This window comes from Nerophis ophidion, linkage group LG04, assembly GCF_033978795.1.
Source record: "Nerophis ophidion isolate RoL-2023_Sa linkage group LG04, RoL_Noph_v1.0, whole genome shotgun sequence".
NCBI lineage: Eukaryota > Metazoa > Chordata > Actinopteri > Syngnathiformes > Syngnathidae > Nerophis > Nerophis ophidion.
The window spans coordinates 448,889-466,226 of record NC_084614.1 but is presented as its reverse complement, the minus strand read 5'-3'; the positions used below and the strand labels follow the sequence as shown (position 1 = coordinate 466,226).

Below are 17,338 nucleotides of genomic sequence, written 5' to 3'. Positions count from 1 at the left end.
TGATTCCCCCTCTCCATCCACTCTGTACATCTTTATGTTCTTCAATACTCTCTGTCAATTTGGGTCCAACATTTACAATATTCTTTTTTAAATTGTCTCATTATTATCAATTTGTTTTTATAAACCTTATATTTCTTTTCAGCATCCTTTGTTCTTACTTTTATGAAGTCTCTACAAAGTTTGTTTTTCTTTTTACAAGCATTCTGTAGTCCCTTTATAATCCAAGGCATTTTAATGTAGCTGTTTCTTTGTTTCCATACATTCAGACAATGCTTTTCATACAATGATAAATATATATCAAGAAAAGCCTCATATGCAGAATCTGCCTCTCCCACATACACCTCATTTCAGTCTGCTTCAAATAAGTCCTTCCTAAACTTATTTATTGCCTCTTCAGTCCTTTTCCTTACATACCTACGGGTTTTTTCCTCCCTCTTTCTATACATTTGACAGTCATAAGTAAGAAACATGGGTAAGTGGTCACTTTAATCATTAATTACTAGTCCACTTTTTATATTATTTTCTATGAAATTTATAAAGATGTGATCACTTAACTTTGCACAATTTGTCGTTATTCTATTGGGTTTGGTGATCAATGGATAAAGCCCTCTACAGTATACTACATCTAAGAAGTATTTTGTTGATTTATTTCTGGGTGGGGCTTAGCAGGTCTATGTTATAGTCGCCACACATGACGAATGTTTTCTTTTCCTTTACCTTACACAATAATTATTCCAGACTATCATAAAATGTTTCTACCTTAGACCCAGGTATCCTATATAAACACGTAACAATTACATTTCTCTTATTTTCTATGTCTACCACCCCAGTTACACATTCAAATAAATCATCGATTACCACTGTCATACATTCAACAGGTCTACATTTCAAGTCACAGTCAACAAACAGGGCCACACCTCCTCCCTTTTTGTCTCTTCTACCCGTCAATGGAGAAATCGATACCTCTGTCTTAATCGATCCACGTTTCCGAAATTTATATTATTTTGAATTTGCCATTTAGAGTCTTCAAGTATTTGTCAATCTACGAGAAATTTGCATATAAGCTTCTACAGTTAAAATGTATTAGAGAAAATGTTTTATCTAAACTAATATTCTCATTAAATTGTTCCTCGGTGAAGTAGAAGAAGCATTTATTGAGTTGAACAGATGGTTATCTGGGTCAACATCATGTTTAAAGTCATATAATTTAAAGTCTGTGTACTCAGCTCTTGAAAACTATTGATTCTCAGTTGTCTCACCTTCTCGCCACATAGCCTTCCCAGTCCCCAGCAAAGGATGAGCCATGTCAGTCATAAGCCTAACAGTTCTCATCTATATTGATCCAAGTCGCGGCGCTCTTGAATCGTGACAACTTTGGCTTCTTCATATTTTCCATTTAGCCGAATCATGATTTTACAGTTCTGTGTCCATGTGGCTTGTATCTTGTTTTCTTTTCTGAGGATGCGTGCTTGTCTTGCAATGTCGGCGTTCTTCTTTGTAAGATATTCATTGATGTAAACCCCAGTTCCCTTCGGCTTCCTTCCCTGCAGTCGTAACTCTGTCTTATGTTTTCGATTCACAAACCGGATCACAATAGCTGGGTTGGTTCTGCTGTCCTTCCTGGGGATAGTATGGCACGCCGAAATGCTGCCATTTTGAAGAGTCATGTTCTTACTTATGAATAAGTTAATTACTTGCTGTTCAAGTGTCTCAAGTTTGTCTGCCGGGGCTTCGGCGTCCTTGTCAGCGTCCCAGCTGCGAGTCCCGGCCACTCTTGCACATGATCGATGTTTGATTTCCATCCATACATCCATTTTCTACCGCTTATTCCCTATCGGGGTCGCGGGGGGCGCTGGCGCCTATCTCAGCTACAATCGGGCGGAAGGCGGGGTACACCCTGGACAAGTCGCCACCTCATCACAGGGCCAACACAGATAGACAGACAACATTCACACTCGGATTCACACACTAGGGCCAATTCCAGTCTGCTTATAATCAGATCGTCCATTCTGGTGTACTGTTCAAATTTGTCAATTCTTGTTTCTAGGTCAACAATTTTCTTGTCTTTCTCCTTGATTATGTTTTTCAGCATTTTGATTTCGGTCAACAACTCCTTGAGTGTGTTTTGCTGTTTGGCCACTGTCCTTACATCCTTCGACAGGGAGTTAAGAGATTTTCTGATCTCCGCCACGTCTTCCTTTAGTTTCTTGTGTTTCGCACTCATTTTCTTAATTCAATTGTTTTTCTTCTTAGTTTCAGTTCGGTTTCTTTACTTGCTAAAACTCACAAGCTAAATTGTCGAGATGCGTCATCGCACTTCCGCCTTCCACAATCCATCACTCTTAAATTAACCCCTCAGTTCTGTACCATTGAGTAGAATGTGAGTAGTCAACATAAAACTTGCTTCAATGTATTTTTCTGAAAGTTCAATTTGTTTTTAAGATGGCCATGTAACGTTAGTCATGTAGCAAGCTACCATGCACAGTTTGGTGATGCTAAAGTGTAGATTGTTAGCTCAGTTAGCTCTTTTAGCGCGGCTAAGGTTTAACTGGAGCAGTCCATTCATTCAACTGAATGAGCAGCGCTGCCTGCTTGTTCAAGTTTAGCATTAATTTAGAGACGTTTTTTATTCAGCGACTCTATCCCGCCTTTTGAAGTTTCATTTTGAAAACATGATGCTCTGAAGAAAAAAGTAAAAAAAAACAAAACAAGAAGCTCCGTCAGTGTGCTTAGTTTAGACCCCAAAACCTGTAGAATAATGAAACTGTTTGTAACGTTATAGCACCAGCATTTGTGAAAACAATGACTGAGGCTGTCCTTAGACTTGTATTTGTTATTTTGCAGTTATTTTGTCTGACTATTAAACAAGATAATAAAATAAACATCCATGCCTGTATGTCATGCACTTGCAAATTTAGGTTAATCAGCCAGTATATAAATGTAATAACATCAAAATGGTTTTGGTCAATTTTAAATACTTTCAAATGTATTTGTGTGAAATGTTGCAGATTGAATAGTCTTAACAGGCATCTTACACATTAACTTTGATTTAGTCAATGTTGATGTAATTTATTGTGTCCTTTTACACTGAGGACTAATGACTATGTGATTTGATGGAGGTTTAAATATTATCACTGGTGGTTTGTAAAATAATATTTTTTTGTGTGTTTTTTCAGGTTGCTGCAACAAAAATGATTTGGCACTGTAAGTTGTGTTCAGCTTCTTTTACCACGATATCCTATTTATTTGAACACTGTTTACTGCAGCACAGCCACTTTTCAAAAGTTAGCCCAGTCCGTGCTTCCCTGATGATTGCATGTGCACATTTCACACACTTAGTGCACTGAGAACACATCTGTCCAGATGTCATACCTAAGAACCTAAAAGCAGTGCAAACACAATTCAGGAACTTGTGACTTTCAAGTGTCCTTTATGCACATTTCAGCAACCTTTTTTTTTTCTGACGGACTGTAGTTCTGTCCTGTCCACCTGTGAAAGAACTGATGGACCTCTGGCTTTCTCTTCATATGCCATCTGAGGTCATGCGGATCAACTCTTTCATCTGTTTTTTATCTTTGCCGGTACTTTGTCACACTGTGTGTAGTGTTACCTTATTTCGTTTAGACCCAGGACCTCAATCCCACCAAAACATCTTCCTATGAAGAAGCAGTGCCTGGGGAATCTGTGGTGGGCTCTCCTATTTCTGGGGCTGAGGTTGCAGAGGTAGTTAAAAAGTTCCTCGGGGGAAAGGCTCCGGGGTGGATGAGATCCGTCCGGAGTTCCTTAAGGCTCTAGATGCTGTGGGGCTGTCTTGGTCGACAAGACTCTGCAACATTGCGTGGACATCGGGGAGAGTACCTCTGGATTGGCAGACCAGGGTGTTGGTTCCTCTTTTTAAGAAGGGGAACCGGAGGGTGTGTTCCAACTATCATGGGATCACACTCCTCAGCCTTGCCGGTAAAGTATTTTCAGGTGTACTGGAGAGGAGGCTACGTCGGATAGTCGAACCTCGGATTCAGGAGGAACAGTGTGGTTTTCGTCCTGGTCGTGGAACTGTGGACCAGCTCTATACTCTCGGCAGGGTTCTTGAGGGTGCATGGGAGTTTGCCCAACCAGTCTACATGTGCTTTGTGGACTTGGAGAAGGCATTCGACCTTGTCCCTCGGGAAGTCCTGTGGGGAATACTCAGAGAGTATGGGGTATCGGACTGTCTGATTGTGGTGGTCCGCTCCCTGTGTGATCAGTGTCAGAGCTTGGTCCGCATTGCCGGCAGTAAGTCGGACCCATTTCCAGTGAGGTTTGGACTCCGCCAAGGCTGCCCTTTGTCACCGATTCTGTTCATAACTTTTATGGACAGCATTTCTAGGCGCAGTCAGGGCGTTGAGGGGATCCAGTTTGGTGGCTGCAAGATTAGGTCTCTGCTTTTTGCAGATGGTGTGGTCCTGATGGCTTCAACTGGCCAGGATCTTCAGCTCTCACTGGAGCGGCCGAGTGTGAAGCGACTGGGATGAGAATCAGCACCTCCAAGTCCGAGTCCATGGTTCTTGCCCGGGAAAGGGTGGAGTGCCATCTCCAAGTTGGGGAACAGCTCTTGCCCCAAGTGGAGGAGTTCAAGTACTTAGGTGTCTTGCTCACGAGTGAGGGAAGAGTGAAGCGTAAGGTCGACAGGCGACTCGGTGCAGCGTCTTTAGTAATGCGCACACTGTATCGATCCGTTGTGGTGAAGAAGGAGCTGAGCCGGAAGGCAAAGCTCTCAATTTACCGGTCGATCTACGTACCTATCCTCACTTATGGTCATGAGCTTTGGGTTATGACCGAAAGGACAAGATCACGGGTACAAGCGGCCGAAATGAGTTTCCTCCGCCAGGTGGCGGGGCTGTCCCTTAGAGATAGGGTGAGAAGCTCTGTCATCCTGGAGTATTTCAAACTAAAGCTGCTGCTTCTCCACATCGAGAGAAGCCAAATGAGGTGGTTCGGGCATCTGCTCAGGATGCCACCCGAACGCCTCCCGACCGGCAAGAGGCCAAGGGGAAGACCCAGGACATGTTGGGAAGACTATGTCTCCTGGTTGGCCTGGGAACAACTAGGGATCCCCTGGGAGGAGCTGGACAATGTAGCTGGGAAGAGGGAAGTCTGGGCTTCTCTGCTTAGGCTGCTGACCCCGCAACTCGACCTCGGATAAGTGGAAGAAAATGGATGGATGGATGGCGTCAGATGAAAAAATCTTCTCCACCTTCAATCGTATCCCATTTTCAAAGGTGTCCTCGATAAAAATCCTTGTTTTGTTTACTGCTTTTCATGAATAAGTTGAAAATCCTAACGCCTCTTAAATTTACTAAGGTCTCACATGTTTGGTAACTTTACCAGTGCCAGTAGCTAGACGAAGAGGGCGGTTTGTCATTAGTGAGTGTGTCAACCTGGATGTGACACACTCACGGACTTTCTATTTGGTCAAACAGTGGCGGGAAAGGCATCGAAATTAAAACAATAACAAGATTTCGGGGCTGCGAATGTATTTTGAACCGAGCACATACCGGCTGACCTACAGTTATCAGTTACAAAGGTATTCGAAAATAACATGATTTCTTAATGCCTGTTGACATATCAGGGCCATTTAATGATGATTTGACATTAAAGTATTACCTATGGCTCCTTTAATAACTTTAAAACATATGTTTTATTTTTTCTTAAGCTGCTCTATCTCCTCTGAAGTCCTCATACTTTGGAAAACTCTCAGAGCAACACATAACTTTCTTTAGGAGGCAAAGTCAGGACAATTCCAAGGGGGCCCCCCCTAAAATAGGATTGTGGTGACAACAGCTGTCATGGGGGCCCAATGTGATTTTTTATTTTTTTTATTTTTTTTATTTTTAAATAGTGTTCAGAATGGGCTTCGTGGTGGAAGAGGGGTTAGTCCGTCTGCCTCACAATACGAAGGTCCTGAGTAGTCAGGGTTCAATCCCGGGCTGGGGATCTTCCTGTGTGGATTTTGCATGTTCTCCCCGTGAATGCGTGGGTCCCCTCCGGGTACTCCGGCTTCCTCACACCTCCAAAGACATGCATCTGGGGATAGGTTGATTAGCAACACTAAATTGGCCCTAGTGTGTGAATTTGAGTGTGAATGTTGTCTGTCTATCTGTGTTGGCCCTGCGATGAGATGGCGACTTGTCCAGGGTGTACGCCGCCTTCCGCCCGATTGTAGCTGAGATAGGCACCAGCACCCCCCGCAACCCCAAATGGAATACGCGGTAGGAAATGGATGGATGGGGTATTCATAATTACTAAAGATGCCTCTGGCTATAATATTAGTGGCATAGTCTGATTTAGTTTGGTGCAGCTTTATTATAAGGAGTAGGGCTATAAATCTTTGGGCATGACAGGATTTGATTCAAAAAGATTCTTATTGATGTGATACAGAATCGATTCTCGATTCAAAATCAAATTTTTTTTTTAAACATTGGGTGCCAGTGCCAATAACAAGATCTGATAGCTCAGTTACAGCTCACATTTAATTTCCTATTATGTGTTGTATGTGTTTTATGTCGCACGATTGCACCAAGAAAAATTCCTAGTTTGTGAACACTTTCTCAAACAATGGCGATAAAAACTATTCTGTTTTTGATTCTGATTCTGTTTCAGTTCTATAAATAATGACATTCCTACATAAGATATATAAACAGCTGCAAATAATTTCTATATGACTTTAAAGAAAACTGGTTTTGTTTGACAAAAAAAAATCTACCCAAACATTTAATAAAGTCAAATACAATTACAAAAAAAAAATGATACCCAAACATTTATCAAATACAAATCAGGGTGTTGTGATCATGTTCCGGATCACATCTTGTGTCCATGATTGAATCCCTTTTTGGGTTTTGTTTATTTTTGGACTCTGCCGATCCCTTTGTTTGAGCACTTCCTTGTTTGTATTTGTCACCTTGGCTACTTCATTTGCTCCACCTGCACTGACTTTTTGACGCACACCTGGTTTTGATTGTTGTGTTAGTATTTAAGTCCGCCTGCTACCTGAGTTCTTTCCGGATCTTTTGTTTGCTCTATGCAACATTTGTGTTGGTTTTCTTGCCTTTTGTATTGACCTTGCTAAGTCCTTGCTTAGCTTCCGCACGCTCGGCTTGCGCTTCTGTGGACTCTGAACTCGAGTCTTGCTAAACTTTAGCATTTAGCTTTCCGTGCGTTGGCACGCTTTTCTTTGCCTTTTGTTCAAGTGTTCTTTTGGTCATTTGTATTTTAAAATCAGTTCTTACCTACTATCCTGCCTGTCCGAAGTCCTGTAGCATCTGAGGGTGACACTTCGGGCATCAATATGCGTCCAAAACGCAACAAAGGCAACAAGAGAAGGATCCCACACTTCTCTTTTCCAAAGTATAGTTCTCCAGCAAATATGAGCAACTATATGATTTGTCTGAGTGAGTTGACAGGACAGATTTAAAAAATATCTAAATAGATAAATACAAATAAAAAATGTTTTAAATCGATTTTTGATTTTTGATTTTCTTTAATCAATTAAACATTTTTCCAAATAAAAATCACAATTTATTCGAAAATCTATTTTTTTTGACACACCTAATAAACAGTACATATGGACTTCACAACTGTCAATCACATTTTAAACGAAAAGAACAATTTAAACGAAGCTGTTTTTCTGTGTGGCATGTCCATAATGAAACTTGTCTTTATATTTTTAGATCATCCATCCTGCTCTTGTTATTGCTGTGCTTGCTGGATAGGCTGCTTCTGCGCGTGCTTTCTATGGACGTCTCAATAACCGACGCAGACCTTTTCCTCTCCTGCAAGTCATCTCCGTCCACTTTTCCTTTCTTTTCCACGGCCATGTTGTCTCTGTTCTGCTTGTACACCGCCTTGCTGCTGTAGGGTCCATGCTCCATGTTGTACTTGGCCTCCATCGGGAATGCTTCGGGCACAGTGGTGCGAGCGGAGAAGTAGTTGTAGTTGGGGACGAAAGGCTTGGTGGGCTCATCCGGCGATTTGGCGGCCTTGATGGCGGCCTGCGAGCGCCTGTAGCGGAGACCCTGGTGGCACTTGGTGAAGCCAAGATGGTAGATTTCCACCAGATTGAGCAGCAGCGAGATGGCGGCCACGGCCAGCATGAAGAGGATGAAGATAGTCTTCTCCGTGGGTCTGGAGATGTAGCAGTTGACCACGTTGGGACACGGCCAGCGGTCACACGTGTACATGGGCTTGAGCTCAAAGCCATACAGGAAGTACTGAGCTACGATAAAAGCCACTTCAAAAAGAGTCTTGAAGATGATGTTGAGGACGTACGTTCGCAGCAGGGCACCTTTCAGCCGCACATGCCCTAGATTGTCCTTAATCGGCGCTTTCTTGGCCTTTTCATTCTCAAATTCCTTCTCCTTTTCTTTCACTTTCTCCTCCATGCGCACCAGATGCAGGATGTGGCCCAGGTAGATGAGCGTTGGCGTGGACACGAAGATGATCTGCATCACCCAGAAGCGGATGTGGGAGATGGGGAAGGTCTTGTCGTAGCAGACGTTCTGACAACCGGGCTGCTTGGTGTCGCAGGTGAAACCCGACTGCTCGTCGCCCCACACTTTCTCGGCGGCGGTCCCCAGCACCAGGATGCGGAAGATGAACAGCACAGTCAGCCACACTTTGCCCACCACGGTCGAATGCTCCTGGGCGCTCTCCAGCAGCTTCCCCAACAGGTTCCAGTCTCCCATGATGCTGACAATCACCTTTCCCAGCACTGACACCTGGGGAGGAGACAATCGTCGCATTAACTCAATTAGAGGACAGCTTTTTACTTTCCTCCTGAGCAGTGGACGCTGGTTTTCAGGGGGACATGTTTCAGCCATTTGGGAGGCAAATGGTGCAGTTTCACACACCCACAATAAAAACAATAATAACCACAAACATATTCTACAGTACACACGCCATATTTGAGTCATGGCGTGTGTATAGTAGAAAACTATTGACCGGGAAACTGCCGTTCAAAAGTTTTAGAACATCTCATGTATATGCATTTATTTATTTATACAATTTTTTTAAAATAAAGATATTTTTAAAATTATTTTGTATTTTTGGTAACCTCAGCCGAGACTATAAAAATGAGACCCATTACCTATTTGCTTGACACTCAGCATCAAGGGTTGGAATGGAGGGTTAAATCAACAAAAATGATTCCTGCGCGCGGCCACAGTTTCTGCTCACTGCTCCCCTCACCTCCCAGGGGGTGAACAAGGGTGATGGGTCAAATGCAAAAAAATAATTTCGCCACACCTAGTGTGCGTGTGACAATCATGGGTACTTCTAACTTTAATAAAATGGATATCAGAAACCCATCGATTAGTAGTAATCGATGGGTAATTACCATTACTATGCCATTATTATGTATCCATTCATGGTTATAAAAATAATTTCAAAGCAAATATATAAAGGCACAGAAAGGGTTATTGAACTACTGTATTTGTACATATTCAAAATATGGAGCATTGAATATTTTTTTTTATGATGATATATAATTATTTATTTGTTTTTTAACCTATCCAGTTAAGAGACCTACGCAAATTTTATTGTTGATTTACTGTATAAGGGGGCTGTACAGATGCGGAATATTTAGAGGGCCTTTCTGTATTAAGAGTTGCGTGGATTTCCTACAAAAATTTGGATCCAGAAAACTATGTACGCAAGAAAAAGTTCAGATGTATGAAAGTGTGCGCGCACACTAATCCAAGCACATTTCTTTATTACATCGCAATCAGCTTGGAAATGACCACAGAAGTTTGCTCGGCTTGGCACGCCCAGGCTCCGTACCCTTATAATGTAAATACGCAAATCATTCTGAAAGCAGCCATGTACAGACCTGTTCAAATAAAAAAGAAATGGTCGGGCTCCAGGAAGAAGGTGAAGAAGAAGATGGATGTACATCGCCAAATCAGAGAAGTGTTTGAAAAGATTGTCGTTGCAACTAACGAGACGGGTGTCCCCTTTCTTCCTCACCGCACCATGTGTGTCCCTTCTGAAGTCTAGCGTTCGATGGCAGCTGACCACATACACCTAAGGACAACCATCCATTGGTATGATACGTAAAACTTTAGATTAGTGGGTGACTCTGATTACCCCAATATAAAAATATTGTTTTACAACAAAATGTGTTCATAAAGTAGCCTACTCACAGCCAGATTAGAGTTTCGAGTGAAAATTATGTAATGGTTTGCAATCTCTCAAATTTAAACATACCAGCGCTATCAAAAAGGATAAAAAAGGCTTTGTCCCTCGTTTGATTCCTCAATTTATTATTGTAACACAGGAGACGACTTGCCGTCACAGCCGTCCCACGGAAACCGAGGTGCCATTGATGTGTCGCAGCAACCGGCGGCTGCTGTCCAGCCTAGGTCGTGTTCCATCCATCCGTTTTCTACCGCTTCTCCCTTTCTGGGTCGCGGGGGTTTCTGGAGCCTATCCCTGCTGCGCTTGGGCAGAAGGCAGGCTACACCCTGGACAAGTCGCCACAGGAACACATTGTGACAGCAATAAGTGGCAAAATAATCGCATAAATAAAATGATAGATGTCCTCACAAATATTAATATGAATATGAAGCATTGAATGCAGTGGCAAAAAACTACATTTTTGTCACGGCCCGGGCGCACTCCTTTGTGCATTCATCCTTTGCACACGCCATTTCGGCGGCTGCAGGCGGCGGCATTCAATCGCCAATCAATCACCACTCAACACACATGCCGCTGATGAGCTTCCTGGGATTCTTAAGCCAGTTCGAACCTGTGTTCCGGGCCAGAACGTAGCGACCTGTTCCTATACAGTAAGCCGTATATCTCTAAGCTCTATGCACACTCTCTCTCTCTCTGTTTCTGCCCCTTCATGTTAATTTGTCTCGTATTCCTTGTCGTCATCCAGCAGCGTTCCTCCGTTCCCGGGTCTCGAGCAGTGCCCAACCTCTCCCTGTATTCCCTCTGGTTCCCTGGCTGCCTCTTGAATCTCGACCTTCTGCCCGGACATGGACTTTGACGCCTCGCCACTGCCCTTGACCTCACGCCTGCCCACAGACAACCGAGCTTGCCTTGCCCCTCTTGTCTTTCCGCACCTTACTCAACACTTCCGGTAACACTCTACAGGTACTCGCCACACATAGTCACACACATAAACAATTTGGATTAGTTTCACACTCCATTGTATTGTTAATATATAAATATTAAACGACGTCCTGCATTCTGTGCCATCTTTTTCCCCTGTACCGTAACAATTTTGTGTCCTTGCCTCAATTATTTTTACATACTGTAATTCAAAGAAAATGTTGGAAAAACCCAAACGAGAAACTCTGAGTGTCACAAAACTATCCATAGCCGGTAGAAATGAGGCAGCGCACATTTCAACATCCAATTCAGTCTTGAAACATTTGATCTTTGCCGTGAAAAAGGGCATACTCGAGGTTTTTGCAAGCTTAATACTGTACATGGGGCCCCAGGTCAGGATGGAAAGAAGAAAAAAGAAGACAAAGGGGACAAGTCAGCGAGAGACAACGACAAAAACACAACAACAACAGCATGAGCAGGATAGTATCTACACATATGATACCAGTACTCATAAAACAATATTTGTAAATAAAACAGTAATTATTACAGTATAATTATGACAATAATCATATTATTGATATTAACAACAATATTCTCAAATAATTATGTGATGTATTGATATAATTGGTGAAAAGGTTAAATATAATGTCTAGTATGTTTTAGCCCATATATTTACGTCAATATTTGTACAGCTTCCATCCATCCATTTTCTACCGCTTGTCCCTTTTTGGGGTCTCAGCTGCATTCGGGCGGCATGAGAAATGAATATATTCAAATAGGTTTTTGTTTGTGTCAATATTTGTACATATTACCAGGATAAGTAAATATTAATGAAAGGAGAAAATCAAATAAAATGGTGGCCAAATTGTAAATAAACTAATAAATTACATATAAATTTGGTGTTTGGATCTTGAGCAGTAAAACTTTTCAACTTTGGTAAATTGATTTAAACAACTGTTTTTTTGTCAAACAGTGTAGAAAATTCCTCATTCAGAAAGTCCGTATCATAGAGAACTGAAATATACAGAACTGAAGGTGACCTACTTGTTTGCGAATCTGCGACTCAAAGCGTTTGCCTTCGGCAGCATGAACAGAAACCAGTTGATCATGAATAAATCACCGCTTCTCCTCCTGAAGGCTGTGTCTTCTCCACTGGTGCAGGCAGATTTGACAACAAAAAAATAGGACAAGATTTTATGAGAGGAAGGAGCTGCCCGTATAGATCTTGTGACACGAGACCAGACTTAGGTTTGTAGTTTGTATTTCAGGGTCTGTTACTGGTGACACTGCAGCAAACTTTCACAACACTTGTGCCTGTCATTTGGGCCACAGGAAGTGCAAGTCAACAAAGCACCTGTTGTATCTAATAGACTGTAGTATTGATATTAATACAACAAAAGAGCCACAATAACACACTATCATGAAGAATATTTTGTCTGGGCACCATTGTTTTTGGGGGGGGAATCCACTATTGGATTTGAATCATCTCTTTTATATGATAACAATCCCCCATACATAAAGACTCCTGAAGTGTAAATAATGCAAATTATAATAACACATCATGGCTTTTATGACTATATAGAAACTAGTTCATATATTGGGGGTTAAGTCTCCCCTCGTCTTTAAAACCTAGTGATACCTCTGTTACTTTAGTCGAATTGTGGGCAATGCAATGAAAAAGGGAATATTGTCCAGAACTTTCTCCTATGCTGCCACAGATTGGTTGATTATACTGTATTTGTACCTTTCTTCTATCACCTTAAAGGTGAGCCTTGATGACATAGGGGGCGTGGTTAAGAGGGGAGGAGTATATTTACAGCTACAATTCACCAACTCCAGTATTTCATATATATATACATATATATATATATATATATATATATATATATATATATATATATATATATATATATATACAATATTTGACTTTCAGTGAATTCTAGCTATATATATTTATTTTATTATATATATATATAAAATAAATAGTTGAATTTCAGACGGCACCTATCAAATACACAGTAATAAAAACACAGTTGTTCCACTAAATCTACTGTGCTTGCTGGTTACTAAAAAACCATCAACAACACTTACCTTTCATTATTTGAGTAACCTTTGTTCTGCCATTTGCGTACTGGCGAGCGATCTCCGAATCCGGGAACATATCCTTCATGGATTTGTTGTAGACTTCCACAAAGGAGAATGGGATGTTGTTTCCAGCTATCAGCATAGCCATCTTTGTCTCAGCATAAGTTACACCATCAGGTCACCATTTTGCGAGGTAGCCCGTAACACTGGGTTGTGAACGATGCTGCGCTGCGGACGCTTTGTGTTTCGCTGACCGTTCATGACTGAGTATATCCGTTCGGCCACAGTGTTCAATGGAGAAGTCTGTTCTACAAAATTTACAGGCAACATACCCCTTCCCCTTCCAACTCTCCTGGATAAACTGAAATTCTTGTTTACAATCGTTTTGGAACTTGCAAGCGTATTTCTTCATTTTGCTCGTCGACAGCGTCACCATGGCTGTAACTACCTCGTTCTTCAGTTTCGTCTTCTTGTGTGTGCAGTTTTTTAATTAAAATCCGTAGATGTTGTGACGTGATTGGGCAGGCAAGCTGTTTATATTGTGGAAAAGCGGAGGTGAAAAAAGGCTTTCCCCACTCAGGTCCGCATGGAGCTGATGGGGGCGTGGCCTCCAGCTCCGGCTGAATTTCGGGATATTTTTGGGAGAAAATTTCTTCCGAGAGGTTTTCGGGAGAGGCGCTGAATTTCGGGAGTCTCCCGGAAAATCCGGGAGAGTTGGCAAGTATGATTTATTACCCCCGATGGAGCCAAATCTGAGATTGCCTTTTTCTTTTACTAATCCTTCTCCAGTGTTTACCTTTTCCCACCTTATACAATGCCACAACCTTGACACACCTATTTTAAGTAGTAGAGACCAATCACCATTCCTGTTCTGTCTACCGATACAATGTTTGTTTGTCTAATCTTCAAAATGAAATTGTTTTGTACTTGTGCAATGACAATAAAGACCATACCAACACCACATGGCAGAAAAAAGAAATCTTCAAACTTGATAAAGGCACAGGGGTAAAACGTTGCCACTTACCCCTCCACTTTGACAGTGCTGAGTATGGTCCTAGTCAAGTAATTGCTGGAACTTTAAACAATCCTGCCATTTAGTAAGGGTGACCCAAAATACCGAACCCATAAAGACTTGTAAATCCTACAAACCTTAAACTTCAGTGCGTGAACGGACATTCTCCAAAGTTTCCGTTATCCTGCATGGGTGCTTTGCTTAAAAGTCATGTTCTTTCCCAACTACACTAAGCTTCAAACGGGCTCCGCTGCATTTGACTAAGTTCTAAAGTACGAGTATTTGTCAATTACTCGAACTTTAGAATGAAAACTTTCTACAGTTTCTCTTCAACTTCTAATGTCAAAATTGCCCCTTTTTGATAGAGCACCATGACACCGAAACTTGCTCCGAAAATCTTCTTGCACAGCAGTGTATGAGGCAAAATGCCTTTTCCTTAGTGGATCAACACATGTCCACCTTGTCCACAACAATTAGTTGTTGATTGTGAAAGATTTACAATTCACTGCCAGGAATTTACATGCGAAATACAAGTCAGGTAAATAAGCCTAAAAATAGGGCTACAGCTATCGAATATTTTAGTAATCAACTATCAATTAGTTTGTTTGGTTAATCTTTACAGCCTCAATGAGTATTTCAGAGAAATTAGTTGAAATAATAAAAAAAAAATTATGTTTGCTATAGCCTTCATAATAACTGAACTTACTGTAAAATGTTTTACAAATGAGTTAAAAGTAACACAATCTTAAAGCAGATCATAAGCAAAAATCGTTTGACTAGCCGACTAATTCTAAAATTAATCGCTGACTAGTTGAATACTTAAATAATTGTTAGTTGCACACCATGAAAAGAGAACTTAAAATTATTTTTGTTATGTTTTTTTTTATGTACCTAGATATACTTGATAACGATCATCTCCCACAGATTTGGGATTCCAGTGAATGAAAACGTCTTGAATTCAAAGAAAAACGATTTCCCAAAACCGTCAATGAGCACAAAATTCTCGTAATGTTTTATTTTATTTGATCTTCTGCCTGCAAGCCTCCCAGTCAAAATGTTTTAAATGAACGATTCACAATTCAACAAATACGCTCTTGTTTGCCTCATGTGAGGCCGCACTGCAGAAGATCTTAAAAGGTCCTCATTTGGCAGCTGAAGGCTCCTGCTGGGATGCGGTTTGAGTCCAGCACGTCTGTGTGCTCTAAATATAAATCACAGACAAGGGTGTGGCTTGGTTGTCACCCGGAGGGCACTGATCTGGGATTTAGTGCAAAGTTACGCTTAACTTTGTGGCGGCGCATCAATAAACAAGCTTTAAAACTAAATATTCACCCATGTGGCCTACACTGTGTGCTCACGTGGTTCAAGCTTTTATAAACCCCGTTTCCATATGAATTGGGAAATTGTGTTAGATGTAAATATAAACGGAATACAATGATTTGCAAATCATTTTCAACCCATATTCAGTTGAATATGCTACAAAGACAACATATTTGATGTTCAAACTGATAAACATTTTTTTTTTGTGCAAATAATCATTACCTTTAGAATTTGATGCCAGCAACACATGACAAAGAAGTTGGGAAAGGTGGCAATAAATACTGATAAAGTTGAGAAATACTCATCAAACACTTATTTGGAACATCCCACAGGTGTGCAGGCTAATTGGGAACAGGTGGGTGCCATGAGTGGGTATAAAAGCAGCATCCATGAAATGCTAAGTAATTCACAAACAAGGATGGGGCGAGGGTCACCACTTTGTAAGCAAATTGTCGAACAGTTTTAGAACAACATTTCTCAACGAGCTATTGCAAGAAATATAGGGATTCGTAAAATCATCGAAAGGTTCAGAAAATCTGGAGAAATCACTGCACGTAAGCGATGATATTACGGACCTTTGATCACTCAGGCCGTACTGCATCAAAAACCAACATTATTTTGTAAAGGATATCACCACATGGGCTCAGGAACACTTCATAAAACCACTGTCAGTAACTACAGTTGGTCGCTACGTCTGTAAGTGCAATTAAAAACTCTAATATGCGAAGCAAAAGCCATTTATCAATAACACCCAGGAACGCCGCTGGCTTCGCTGGGCCCGAGCTCATCTAAGATGGACTGATGCAAAGTGGTAAAGTGTTCTGTGGTCTGACGAGTCCACGTTTCAAATTATATTTGGAAACTGTGGACGTGGAGTCCTCTGGAAAAAAGAGGAAAATAACCATTCGGATTGTTATAGGCGCAAAGTTCAAAAGCCAGCATCTGTGATGGTATGGGGGTGTATTAGTGCCCAAGGCATGGGTAACTTACCCATCTGTGAAGGCACCATTAATGCTGAAAGGTACATACAGGTTTTGGAGCAACATATGTTGTCATCCAAGCAACGTTATCATGGACGCCCCTGCATATTTCAGCAAAACAATGCCAAGCCACGTGTTACAACAGCGTGGCTTCGTAGTAAAAGAGTGCGGGTACTTTCCTGGCCCGCCTGCAGTCCAGACATGTCTCCCATCGAAAATGTGTGGGGCAATATGAAGCGTAAAATACAACAACAAGACCCCTGACTGTTGAACAACTTAAGCTCTACATCAAGCAAGAATGGTAAAGAATTCCACTTTCAAAGCTCAACAATTAATTTCCTCAGTTCCCAAACGTTTATTGAGTGTTGTTAAAAGAAAAAGTGATGTAACACAGTGGTGAACATGCCCTTTCCCAACTACTTTGGCATGTGTTGCAGCCATGAAATTCTAAGTTAATTATTATTTGCAAAAAAATAAATAAAGTTTATGAGTTTGAACATCAAGTATCTTGTCATTGTAGTGCATTCAATTGAATATGAGTTGAAAAGGATTTGCAAATCATCGTATTCCGTTTATATTTACATCTAACACAAGTTCCCAACTCATATGGAAACGGGGTTTGTATTATTTGCATTCGCCAAATGAAGCTTCATGACTAATTAGCCATTTGCAGACTAAAAATATTGTTGAGCATTTGATATTGAATGAATGTAGTGACGCTCTGTGGTGGAAATGTGATGAGGATGTTTATAATGCAGACAACAACCATGGAAGTGTAAATTTCCATTCATCACAAACAGTATATCAGTGGTTCTCAGAACTTTTTTCACAGAGTACTGTTACGGTGCAG

General features: G+C 41.2%; 1 protein-coding gene across 3 annotated transcripts; it reads right to left on the bottom strand.

Annotated features, from left to right (window-relative positions):
* Positions 1–1,134: 1,134 nt before the first annotated feature.
* On the bottom strand, positions 1,135–12,410 carry LOC133550661 (gap junction alpha-3 protein-like). Of its 3 annotated transcripts, XM_061896593.1 has the most exons (3): positions 8,072–8,874; positions 2,802–2,806; positions 1,135–1,556 (listed from the first exon to the last, which is right to left on the bottom strand). In XM_061896593.1, exons 1-3 carry the CDS (start codon positions 8,853–8,855, stop codon positions 1,329–1,331), a joined length of 1,017 nt encoding a protein of 338 aa, XP_061752577.1. In that variant the 5' UTR covers positions 8,856–8,874; the 3' UTR covers positions 1,135–1,328. The 3 variants fall into 3 exon arrangements, with proteins under 3 accessions (XP_061752577.1, XP_061752574.1, XP_061752576.1); XM_061896592.1 differs by lacking the exons at positions 1,135–1,556; positions 2,802–2,806 and adding an exon at positions 12,136–12,410 and having other exon boundaries at positions 6,811–8,753; XM_061896590.1 differs by lacking the exons at positions 1,135–1,556; positions 2,802–2,806 and having other exon boundaries at positions 6,807–8,874.
* Between the last annotated feature and the right edge of the window lie 4,928 nt (positions 12,411–17,338).

Coding starts and splice junctions, on each gene's coding strand:
- LOC133550661 (XM_061896590.1), bottom strand. CDS start 8,855: ATGGCTGAAACATGTCCCCCTGAAAACCAGCGTCCACTGCTCAGGAGG.